Genomic DNA, 12,959 nt, shown 5'->3' with positions numbered 1-12,959 from the left:
ACTCATTACTATGAATTTGAAAAGACTTTCGTTAACTTGTTCTCTCTTTCACCAATAAAGACAACATCAATGTGTACTTTTGGTCAAGGATTTATTAAGGTTTACACATTGCTATTGTACATGAACTATTTATAATATTGAATGCATTTGTTGTATTGAGGAATCTATTGTTTGTTCTTTTGCAACAAATGTTTTATTTTTTTATTTTAACTACTTATTCTGAATGGTAATTGAAAAATGTCTTTAAAATAATAGTTTCGGTAAATTTACAAAGCCTACATTTGCAATTTTTCTACATTTTCATTAGATAGATAGACAGAGGAAAATAAGAAAAAGGAACTTTGTGTATATACGTACATGGAGGGAGCACTATTTTAACAACATTTCCAAATATCTGGGTCTCCTGAGTGGTGCAGTGGTCTAAGGCACTGCATCTCAGTGCAAGAGGCATCACTGCAGTCCCTGGTTTGAATCTAGGCTGCATCACATCTGACCGTGATTGGTTGTCCCATAGGGCGGCGCACAATTGGCCATAAATAAGAATTTGTTCTTAAATGACTTGCCTAGTTAAATAAAGGTTAAATAAATATACAGACAGAAAATCTACTGGCAAAGAATTAACAGTATATTTTCCACTATTTTATGGACAGTTCCTTCAAAGAAATGACAGAAAATACTGTATAAACACACTGACTGTCCATTAATAGACAGATATTTGAATAAATATGTAAAAAATAAAAATACAAATAAAAAGTATTCCCTTTAATCTATTACAGGGAATGTCCGTAAAAATAAGAAAAAAACATGTTTTTTAACAGATTTATACAAATATCACCTCCAGCTATTAACGGACACTCTGTGTTTATACAGTATTTTCTGTCATTTCTTTGAAGGAACTGTCTGTAAAATAATGGAAATTGTAACAGTAATTTTTGGTCAGTAAATGTTTTGTTTTTATATGGATTATTTTTTTTTACAGTGTATGTGGCATAGGGGACTATCAGCTCTTTCATAGCCATGGCCAGTGCTGCCCTTCCTGAAGGAAAGGTCAGGGGGCTCCTTTGCTTTGTGGAGGTGATCCCTACCCTGGCTAGAGCTGGGCTAGGCTAGCCACTGACTGACATACAAACGTGAGCTTTGTGGCCCTGAGTGTACCTTAGTGCTCTGGAAGAAAGGAGGTCAAGATGGAGGAAGGAGGGGTGAGAGGATGAAGGGGAGGAGGTGAGGGTTTAGGAGCTAAGGGGACTGAGGGGGGATGGGGTAGGTTTAGTGACAAGGCTCTAGTTGTTTTCCTACAGAGGGAACAACTTTAACGTTGTTGACTTGCTGTGTCAACCTCCCCCCACGTGTTGACCTATAGTGTAGCATATTTCGTTGTTTTTGTTTCATCCATAAACAGAGTAGAAGAAGGGGGTGTACGGAGGGAGCACAGTCAGCACAATCACTTAGAGTGATGGGTTAATGAACTTTCTGCTCATTAGTCGCTTGCAAATATGTTGTCATGTCTTCAAAGTCCTTCTACACTGCTTTACTCCCCCTATGAGCGTGTGCTGGTGGCTCCTAGTGCAGGTCGCTCCAAAGGTCACAATGTCACCCTGCATTGGAGGGTGAGGTAAACAGGGGAACAATAAGCCTTGAGGTTGATCCTAAGACACAGACTGTTTGTTAATGTCCGTAGTCTTAAGAAGAAATGGTACGTTTATTTAAAGGGTATCTAAAGTACATAAGTCCACTACACAGCTACACAGCTAACAAGCCCCAATATTACAGCAAACCTAAGAACAATCTGTTGTGTACTAAGCTCAGAACTGCTCTATATGGTGATCCTGAGATCAAACACAATGGTGAAAGAAATAGGAATGGTAACTGTATTTTCACTGGAACACATCTGTTGAAAGTCTGCCGAAAAGCCAAAGCTGAGAAAGTATAGTATGTTTCAAACAGCCAAGGCAACTTCACCAACATAAAACTTGTATAATATGAAATTATATAGAAATGTTTTTTAACACCTAGTTTAAGTGTTTAGTTGAGCGGTTCCTCCTTCGCAGTCCCTAACATGCTATTCACCCAACAGGCCAGTGTCAGGCGTAGCTATCTAGCTTATCCACTTGGCACATATAAATGGATACATTTCAACCAATTATCTCCAACAATGTTTTTGGGAATGCGTGGCATGTTTTGAACGGTTTGTGCTTGTGTGTGTTTTGCTCATGTTGTACAAGGAGATCATACATAAAGTCTCAACACGTTGGTAAATGTGTTGGCTCATTCTGTTTACACAAGGTAATGACACATAGCTACTTCTGTCATTTTGGAAACCTTAACCTCTGGCTCTGATAAACAGCAACAGTCAGATAAGGCTCTTTCAGGGGAACCTGCTGGCTGTGATGTAATAAGGCCATGTGGCTACACGCTGCTTCATCTAGGCTCTCTCAGATCTCTGCTGTTTCCCAACGAGACCAGCCCAACCCACCGTCATCACAACAATGACAGGGAAGCCTCAGGAATTAACCTGGTACAGTGTGACTGTCTCTATCAGCCATATTACCTTCAGCAAATAATGGACAGCTAGGTACAGCTAGTACTGTTCTGACAGATAGTAGCTTATACTGTATGTTAAGCAGTTAGTCTGTTCCCCACTTCAGCAAATGATGAGGAATAGGGCAGCTACTGTAGTAAGCAAGAGGCACAGTCCTGACACTAACAGTAAGATGTTTTACGTATAAAGCAGTACAGATGGAAATTGCTTTTGATATTCCTTTGTTTTGTACATTCTGTTTTGTTGTGTACCCCTCCCACTACTTTTCATACCTAGCGGCTGATGAATGTTGAGTGCCTGAAAGGACTCACTAAAATGATTTTGACCACAACACTGGAGAATAGGATAATGATGCGGAATAAGCATTTATTTTAAAGTTACAAAATATTTTAAGAAAACATATTTTACTTTACATAAACTGTACAGATGACATTGATATGACTAAATGATTCTGAAACAGGAATATATTTTTATTAAATAGAAAAACGGGAGAAAAAAAATAGAATTAAAGATGAAAAATGAAGTGTCCACATGTGTATTGTACAAAATAGATAGAGAAAGGAAATAATATAACTAAGAAATAGAATCATCATATTGTACCCTGATACGTAGATTAGGCCTCTTATGATCAAACAGCATTGTACACAGAAAGTAACGTGATGGCCTCGCCATCTAATTATAATATTAAGCTCAAATAATATTGGCCTCTTTGGTTCCATTAATAGGTCAAATAAAATTTGTACAAAAAAAATACAATTTACTTCTAGAAAAATAACTTTCAATGGCAGTTTGTTTATTAACTAATCCCGCAACTTTTCAGTGCAAATGTCATAACAATCATTCGCTTTGGAAAAATGGAAGCGAAAGATCACATTTCAAGTATTTGATAAGAGGAGTTAAAGACCAGGAGAGGAGGAGAAGAAAGATCATTTCAGTCTGGTAGAGTTGTGTAGGTGGGCATGGGTGGGTTACTATACATTGCATAAATTACGTGGCACTTATTTATGACAGGACACTCAGTACCCCTTTGAAGGCATTTCAATATGCAAGTGCTATTAGGAGTGGGAGTGTGCATTTAAAGAGTTTAGTCTGCAAGTGCTACACTGCACCATCATGCCCTGTTGGCCCATAACAAGAGTCTCCTCCTCGTCCACTTTATCGAAACAAGTAGGGGCAGTGCGGACTCTGTTTTCTCTGGATGAAGTGTGTGTAGTTGTGCACTGTGCACAAAGTTCCATCTTCACCTTTAAACTGAGTGCTCGCCTGCAGTATGGTCACAGACAGGAAGAGAGAACGTGTGGTCCAATGTCAACAACAACATGTCAACAACGTTGTTGTTGTGTCATCACCTCCCTGGACAGAAGTGTAGTCCCAGAAAGGCTTTATTCAATAATAAGCACAGGCTGATACACTTTCTGTAATAATTCCACCGGATCGAATGGGACAGTCATAGTGTCTTTGACAGTCTTTATGGAAGTGCTGGTGTTTCTAATTGTATTATCCGATGAATTGTCATTGTCAGTGCTTTTGTTTTGTCAATGTTCTGGTGTGCTTCAGTACTCAGGGAGGGGAAGAAGTCAATGTGCGGTTGGCTGATCCTGGACCTGTACGCTTCCTTAAAGGTCCAATCCAGCCCTTTTTATCTCACTATCAAATATTTTCTGGATAACAATTAAGTACTTTACTGTGATTGTTTTAATTAAAATGGTAAAAAATAAACAAAAATAACTTCTTAGCGAAGAGCAATTTCTCAAAGAAAAATGTTGCTAAGACTGTCTGGGAGTGGTCAGAGTGGTAAGGGGAAACTGAAAACGACCTGTTATTGTCAGAGAGGTTTGGAACTCTTTCTTATTGGTCTATTAACTAATTGAACACCTGTTGATGTCACTAGGCAGGCCAAAACTCCATCCCACCAAAACAGGCTGAAATTTCAGGCGGTCTTTTCAAAAGACTCTAACAGGGCATTATCATAATTTTCACAGTTTCACAGTATTATTCCAACCACATAGTGTGGAAATATATATAAAACACGTTTTTGACTGCACTGGGTCAATAAGCGCTTTTCTTTCCATCTTCATCAGAGAAGAGATAAAGTACCATTATTTTTCATCTAAAAATGGCAAACTAGTAAAATAATATAATTTGGTGATCAACCATTCCCTTTTCCTCCCATAACTCTGTTCTTAATATGAAATGGACAGAAACTGGCCTCGCTCTGCCAGATAAATAATCCATTAATACATGTTTGTTTGTGCCATATAACTAAATATATAAATATATATATATATATATTTAGTTATATGGTATATGTGTATAGTACAAAAAGGTCCTTTTGTACAAGACTTTTTAACTATAGTCGTTTGATTTGACTTTCAAAGTTCAAAGTTTAAAAAAAATCACAGACAGTCTCAGGCACAGCCACACTCTTCCACTATCATATTGGGCACATCTCGTTTTACTATGTTGTACTCATCGTCGAAGTACAGCATAGACATGGTGCTGAGCTTGGTGGGGATACAACAGGAGTTGACCGAGCCGGGGCTCATGCCCCTCATCCGGTATTGGTTGACCACTGCCGTGTGGAACGACGACGCTGACCCCGGTACCCCTGCCATGTACGCCGGGCAGCTCCCCTCGCAGTAGTTACCGTAGTAACCCGCAGGTGCGATGATCCAATCGTTCCAGCCAATGAGGCGGAAGTCAATGTAGAACTGCTGTCTGCAGCACAGACCTCCACTGCTCCCATCACACTCCAGGCCCCTCTTCCTGATGCGGTGCTTCCCTTCCACCTGCCGCGCCCGGACAACCAGGAAGGGCCTGTGTGAAGGGTCTGCTGTGTCGACTAAGATAGGAACCACATTGGATGCCTCACAGCCCTCGCAGTGCACCTCAAGGTCCTGCCGCCGGCCACCCTTACCAAACACGGCCCTCACGGCCTCTGACATGGGGAATGTGTGCCAGCCACTGCGCTTAAGGTCCACGCGCTTCTCCACCAGGGTCCACCGACCTCCTCCCCCTGGCCCTGTTCCCCCCCCGGCTCCACCTGCAGTCCCAGTCCCTGCCTCCTTGTAGTGGATCTTCACTGTGACTTTTCGTCGAGGCCCTTTCTCGGAGCCGGTGGGCTGCAGCCTGAAGTAGAGCCACAGGTTGGCCTGAGACACGTACAGGTTCTGGTTCCCTTCACTGGAGATGAGGAAGTAGAGGCTGGACTTAGATGCTTGAGATGAAGTCAGCTCATCTGATGGAGAGAAGAAGAGGGATGTGGGTTTAGTGATATACTGTATATTGTACAGCAGGGTTCCCCAACTATTTGGCCCTGCATGTCTTGTGAGCACAAAAAAATATATATAATTGTTGGACATAAAAGACAGTACAAACACCAGAAAATCAGCTCCAAGTTATTTTAATTTTGGAAATTTGTTCCAAAGTATTCCGACACGCGTAACAATATGATTTTACTGTATACAAATGTAAGCTTGGTTTGAAATTCTTATAGTTTTAAACAAATATTATATTTGTTTGGGCTTGACCATCCGCCCCCTGACCATCCACTCAAGAAAAAAAATTGTCCCGCAGCTGAATCTAGTTGATGAACGCTGCTGTACAGTCAAGGGTCAAGAGAATAAACTAACATGATTTTTAAGAGCAAGTTAGAAAAGTTGACACAATTCACAAAGTAAAACACATAGTTATCCAACTTCTGTCTGTGTGAATGAAAGTAATGTAACACTACATCTGAGTATAATTTGTAAGAGGGAGAAAGAAGTGGACAAACAACAACAAGGTGCATGAAGCAGGTAGCCAGGGAGGGAGCAGTTCAGTCACTTCTGTCTCTCCTCTCACCACTCTCTTTCTCACACATCACATGCTGTTAGCCTAGTTCCTTATAGGCTGTTTCTTCTGACAGCCCAGTTCTGGGAGCAGGCCCAGTTGGCCTCAGGTCAGATTGTGAAGACTAGCGACAGAGCCAGAGATAGAGGAGAGAAGGGGAATGGAGGAGAAGAGAAGAGGGGGATCGGAGGGGAGGGGGGTGGGACAAGGCTCGGGCCCCGGGGGGTTCATTGAGTTCGCTGAGGGCTGTGTGTGTGTGTGTGTGTGTGTGTGTGTGTGTGTGTGTGTGTGTGTGTGTGTGTGTGTGTGTGTGTGTGTGTGTGTGTGTGTGTGTGTGTGTGTGTGTGTGTGTGTGTGTGTGTGTGTGTGTGTGTGTGTGTGTGTGTGTTGTGAGACACTGCTATGAAAACCCTGAGCTCCCCGGAGCCTTTGAGACTGACAGCATAAAGACCCGAGTGAGGTATTAGGAGACAGCCGCGCTGCAGCCTGGAATTAAGCGCGTGGCCCTCCTAACCAAAAGCATGATGAGGCAAAAATAAAAGCCATTTACATGACACTGGCCACTTTCTAAAATGAAACAATGAAGAGATTCGAAATGTCTAAGGCATAATGGGGTTTGGGGTCGGCCATATATTTTTTTAAGCCTAATGATGTCTTCCAAATTACTGTGAAAACCGAGAAGTTTCTGTTTAAGAGTTAGCCAGGATCGTCTTCGGCTGAGCACATGCTGAAGCGGCTAAATTACTTTGTTTGCAAACTGATTAGCGTGAGTTGGTGTCAACAGCTGGCCACCAAAGATGGTCCTTTGTAAAGCGACCCTATGCCTACAGGGTACTCCAGTAACAGTGACTTTAAATTAATGCACACGCACACACTCACACCCACACACCACGCGCACGCACAGACTCGCATTATCATACACACACACACACACAAACACATACAGTGTAAACAACCATCCCTGTGGCAACAACAAAAGCACAAGGCATATTGATACCGAACCCTCAGGGTGCAGTCTCAAGTATTTAAGAAGAAAAGTATGCATCTGAAGTGTAGATGTAAAGGCATTGATGCAATAATAGTTTTAACCTGATTTAAATGCTGTCATTGCCCAAGGACATGAGTATATATCCTTGCCTCATTTCATATCATGACTTGCTGCTTGCCTCAACAGCTCCCAGTGATCAACAGGGGAGATGCTAGGCCAGGGCGTTTCTCTATCTGTGCCCTGGGTGACACTGTGTGTAAGGCAATGAAGTGCTGGGTGGAGAGAGATGGCAGTCTGAATCTCTAACAACAAAGATACTACAGTCTGGGCTGAAGCATTGTCATATTTTTTTAAATATGTGGTGGAGTGTATCTGTAGTTTTTCCCCTGTATCCCATCAGTGAAAAAAGTACAGACATTTTTTAATGACCCATAACTTAGCTGAGACTGGCCACATTAAACTGGTTGCTGGAGTGGATTGAGAATCATCCTGCTGGAAAACACTTAAACTATTTACATTTTCTTTGCTTTTAGAAAATCCCACAAAAACACATAGTCAGTGCCTGAACCAGGCTTTAGGGAGGTGAGTTCAGGAAGGAGGTGAGTTGATGGAGAAGGTTATGGAGGAGACCAGTTAAACAAGGAGGTGTGCTGCCTGGGTTAGTGTGACTGGGGTCAATGTGCTCCTGGGCCAGGCAGGGTTAGGACAGGGCGGGGGAAGGGAAGGGAGGGGAGGTGAGGTTGACATCTGGGTGGACCTCTCTCTCTCTGGATGGAGCTAGAGTGCTGCTGCAGCTACACCTGCCTAAGCGTGTCTCCACCTGTGCCACCAACACAAGGACAGGGCAGGCATGTAGGAAAGGTAGGCAGGTGGGCAATCAGGCAGAGAGAGAGAGAGAGAGAGGGGAGAGAGAGAGAGTGAGAGAGAGAGAGAGAGAGAGAGAGAGAGAGAGACAGACAGTGTGTGTGCACGCGTGTAGCAGGGTGCTATGCTCATTACTCGAAGTCTGCGTCGACAGAGACCAAATGGCGCGGAGCACCGTTGCTCTGACATGAGCCTCGCCTCGCAGTCAGACACACACGCACACACACACACAGCTCTGACAGGCATCCCTTAGGCTGCTGGGGTACAACGCTCAGCTCAGCACTCCAGCAATTCCCACAGAGGGAAATAGGAGAGGAGAGGGGAAAAGAGCAGAACAGGTCAGGGTGAGCCCCAGAGAGCCCCATAAAGCACCATAGAGCTGGACTTTTGGCCAGTAGTTAGTAAGCTGCTTCGCTGGTAGTGGTGGAGGAGTAAGTTTGAAGTTGTACTTAAAAAGCTTAACTCTTGATGGTTTAATAAAAGCTTTGAAAAGCAGTTACACATGGAAAAGCACATGTATAATGATGTATGAGCAAGGGGTGAATCTACAGTTAGTCAGAGCACCTGAGATATACTCATACACACACACTTGGATTGAGTGTGATGTGGAAAATTCCATGAGCGGCTTCAGACAGGGCATGATTGACGTGTCTTCATGAAAGACCCTGTCCCAGGGTAAACCCAGCAGCCAGCCCTATAGCCCTGAGAGGGATACATCCAAAATGGCACCCTATTCCCTATATAGGGCACGATTTTTTACAGTTTTTTTCCAGGGCCCATAGGGCTCTGGTCAACATTAGTGTACTATTTAGGGAATAGGGTGCCATTTGGCACACAACCCAAGGACTGGGCCAGAGTTAATGACATCCAATAATGAAGTCTTAATTCATGTCTTGGACCGGAGTCACAGGGAGTTCAACAGGTCCAAGCGGCTATACCAACGACAATCGAGATGCACACATCTCCCCCTGCACTCCGCTCCGCTCCCGTGGTTACGGGACACTGAATCCCTCCGCCAAAGCGAGGGTACGCGAGACTGTGTCATAAGAGACGGGTGGTTGGCACTGTTCCTCACCTGGAACCTTGGCAGCAAGCCTCAGCCTCTGCTCCGCTAGGCGGTCATGAGACTGAATACTGACTGAGCGATAAGAGCTATAGCTGTCTTTTTCTAGAGGACAGCGTCCCACACCATCAACACTTTTTTTTGCCAGTAACGCTCACCACAAACTCCCCGAGGCTTCTACCAGCCATCCAGAAATGTCCATCACAAACTCCCATAGGCCCCTACCAGCCATCCAGAAATGTCCATCACAAACTTCCCTAGTCCCCTACCAGCCATCCAGAAATGTCCATCACAAACTTCCCTAGTCCCCTACCAGCCATCCAGAAATGTCCACCACAAACTTCCCTAGTCCCCTACCAGCCATCCAGAAATGTCCATCACAAACTCCCATAGGCCCCTACCAGCCATCCAGTAATGTCCACCACAAACTCCCATAGGCCCTACCAGCCATCTAGAAATGTCCATCACAAACTCCCATAGGCCCCTACCAGCCATCCAGTAATGTCTACCACAAACTCCCTTAGGCCCCTACCAGCCATCCAGTAATGTCTACCACAAACTTCCCTAAGCCCCTACCAGCCATCCAGAAATGTCCATCACAAACTCCCATAGGCCCCTACCAGCCATCCAGTAATGTCTACCACAAACTTCCCTAAGCCCCTACCAGCCATCCAGTAATGTCTACCACAAACTTCCCTAAGCCCCTACCAGCCATCCAGTAATGTCTACCACAAACTCCCATAGGCCCCTACCAGCCATCCAGTAATGTCTACCACAAACTCCCCTAGGCCCCTACCAGACATCCAGTAATGTCTACCACAAACTTCCCAAGGCCCCTACCAGCCATCCAGTAATGTCTACCACAAACTCCCCTAGGCCCCTACCAGACATCCAGTAATGCGCACCACAAACTCCTATAGGCCCCTACCTACACACCTTGATCTTTGACTGTGACATCATTAAAGTCCCTCTGCTTGGGTCCCGGCCTGTGCCTGGGACTGGTCTAGCTGCCTCTCTCCCGGCTGCTCCAGGGGCCTTGTCCCTCTTTCCATGCCCTTGCTGGCAGCCTGGGCTCTGGGGGTGAGTGCCAGCTGGCCTGAAGGCAGAGGGGGTCTAGAGAGCAGGGAGCAAAGCCAGTTCCATGGCACAATGCTGCACAAAGGCTCAAAGGTATCGTGTATAATGGAAAAAAAGCAAAGAGGCCTGGTTGGATGAACCTTTATATGACAAAAGCATTCTTTAGAAAACGGAGATATGGGCACACCATACACCCCCTCCCACCTCCTCCATCTCTCCATCCCCCGAACCCACGACTCAAATGTCTCATGCATTATTCTGAGCGTTTTCCTTTGTTTTCTCATGCTTTTTGTTCTGAATGTTGACATATTGGGTTTAGCAAGAATGCACAGTGCTCTCCCAATAATTGCCTTGCTTTTGTTCCCTTGTCATGAGTGTGCTTACATCATTTCTATTGGAGGGTGACAGCTAGGAACCCATCCAGGCTGATTGTATACTGTGTGCTACAGCGTTGCACTGTGGGACCGGCATCTCACTTTGTTTCTTAATGGTATGCTTTCTCTGCTAAACAAACACTACATCTCAAATATGATGTTCTCACTGCACTAACCTGGCAATTATTGGTTTCAGTTGTTAACAGACAATAGGTGTGTGTGTGTGTGTGTGTGTGTGTGTGTGTGTGTGTGTGCGTGCGTGCGTGCGTGCGTGCGTGCGTGCGTGCGTGCGTGCATGCATGCGTGTGAAGGGGGAAAGGAGGGGTTTATCTTCGGACCCTTAAGACTTAGCTACATACACATTCTTAGAAAGTTGGATAAATGGCCAATTGAAGGGTTTTTCCCTTAAAATAGAGCTCTATGCCTAAACACGTTTAACTGCTGAAATGGGACTCAGGGTGCTTTACTATTCCCTATACAACACATGGGGGCCATTTAAGGTTTCATTCTATAATGAATTGTTGAATTGTTGAATGAATGAATGAATGAATGAATGAATGAATGAATGAATGAATGAATGAATGAATGAATGCAAGTTGAATAATGGTATGTGTCATGTTGACTTAGTGAAAGACCGTTGTATATCAGTTGAATTGTAAGTATATAGTCTTTCTTCAAAAACGGAAAACGAAAATTAAAGGCATTGGCTGTAATAGGCTACACACATCTGGGTTGAGAACTTTACGAAACCCACTAGATCCCATCAGATGAGGCATTCAATCTCGATTATGAGGCAATTATATCGTGATTATGTAGGGTTGTATCCTTCGCAATTATGGCTGTCCTGATATGAATATTAATTCCTCGAATCCTCGGAGGGGACTTGTGCTATATGCTCCTACTACACCTTTTGAAATTGAGTCATGACTCAGAACAATAAAGGGAGAGAAATTAGTTAGATAAATGCTCTGATTATTGATAATTGGGCTACCTGATTCTGCGAAGCTGATTATCTCCGAAGTCTCTTGCCCCTCGTTACTGTAGGCAGCCTGTCCATCAAGGTTAGGGATCTCAACCCTTCCGTCTTCTCGTAGTTTACCTGCGTGTAGCCGCCTCAGCGCTGTCACCATTGCCGCTTTCGGGATAGGATGTGTGATGTTGGGTCTTTCTCTCATTTGTAACCTGTTCAAGATGTGCCTCTTAACAGCTTCCAATAAGTCTATATCCACCCGTTCTGACGCCTCCGGCATCCCGCACGAAGCGCACGACTCCTGGGTCACGGTTTGAGTCTCTGCCCCAGTTGTGCCCAAAGTAAAGCAGATGGAAAGGATGCAAGCCATTAAACAAGCCAACGTGAGATTATATCTTTTCATTTTCTCTTTTTGAGACTGGAATTCCCAAGCACGATGGAGAGGAAGAATATTGGTTATTCGATACAGAGAGCAAAGAAAGAGAGTTAGGCTACTTCACAAGTTTAGCATCCTGGTAAATATCCAGCTCTGCGCCAGCGGGAATAGTTTGCACATGGAACTATGATTGATGCACACGTTAGGGTAATCCAAAACAGTCCATGCGGTTTTTGTATTCCAAAGAGGTTGCTGTCAAGAGCTAATAGATTATTCCAGATGTTCTTATTTGCTTCCTCTCGAGCCCTGTAAAGCTTGGGTCCTTTTTGTGAAGCGCACTACAGTTCAGTTCTCATCTAAAGCACAATTCCAGAGGTGTTGGTTCTTAACCGGATTTCTTGACCGGCGAATCTGAAATGAGCACCGTGTGTAGTAGGCTATCTGAATGGCACTACCGCGTCTGGCATGCCATTTCTTCAAATTTAACAAAACGAATTATTATATTCCATAACCTTTGCAAACCACATTTAGTATCTCACCGGTACGTGGGCTTTGTATCCGTTGATCAGGAGACGAAACGTTTGATGTGAAGTTCCAAATATGACGTTACCTTTACATTCAAATCACTCCTATAAACGCAATTTTAGGAATCCAACTAAATTGCAATCGAATTCATACCCAAGTAATCCCTAGATCACTGTTTTGTTGGTCTACTGGTGAGTTTGAGTAGACTATCCTATGGGTGTGTGTATGCGACGGCTCTGTCTCTGTGTCCTGAAATAGATGCTGTTATCTTTACAATGTTCTCCTTTGCAATCACGACACGGAGCCCACAGCACACGGAAAGTTTTTATACAGGAGTTGAAACCACGTGGGG

At 44.0% G+C, this 12,959-nt stretch overlaps 1 protein-coding gene across 1 annotated transcript; it reads right to left on the bottom strand.

Annotated features, from left to right (window-relative positions):
* Positions 1 to 3,030: 3,030 nt before the first annotated feature.
* On the bottom strand, positions 3,031 to 12,901 carry LOC135519293 (inhibin beta B chain-like). The gene is made up of 2 exons (XM_064944440.1): positions 11,728 to 12,901; positions 3,031 to 5,777 (listed from the first exon to the last, which is right to left on the bottom strand). Exons 1-2 carry the CDS (start codon positions 12,107 to 12,109, stop codon positions 4,948 to 4,950), a joined length of 1,212 nt encoding a protein of 403 aa, XP_064800512.1. The 5' UTR covers positions 12,110 to 12,901; the 3' UTR covers positions 3,031 to 4,947.
* Positions 12,902 to 12,959: the final 58 nt, after the last annotated feature.

The sequence above is a fragment of the Oncorhynchus masou genome, chromosome 29, assembly GCF_036934945.1.
Source record: "Oncorhynchus masou masou isolate Uvic2021 chromosome 29, UVic_Omas_1.1, whole genome shotgun sequence".
Lineage (NCBI taxonomy): Eukaryota > Metazoa > Chordata > Actinopteri > Salmoniformes > Salmonidae > Oncorhynchus > Oncorhynchus masou.
The sequence above is the reverse complement of the archived record's forward strand: the minus strand, read 5'-3'. Positions and strand labels throughout refer to the sequence as shown.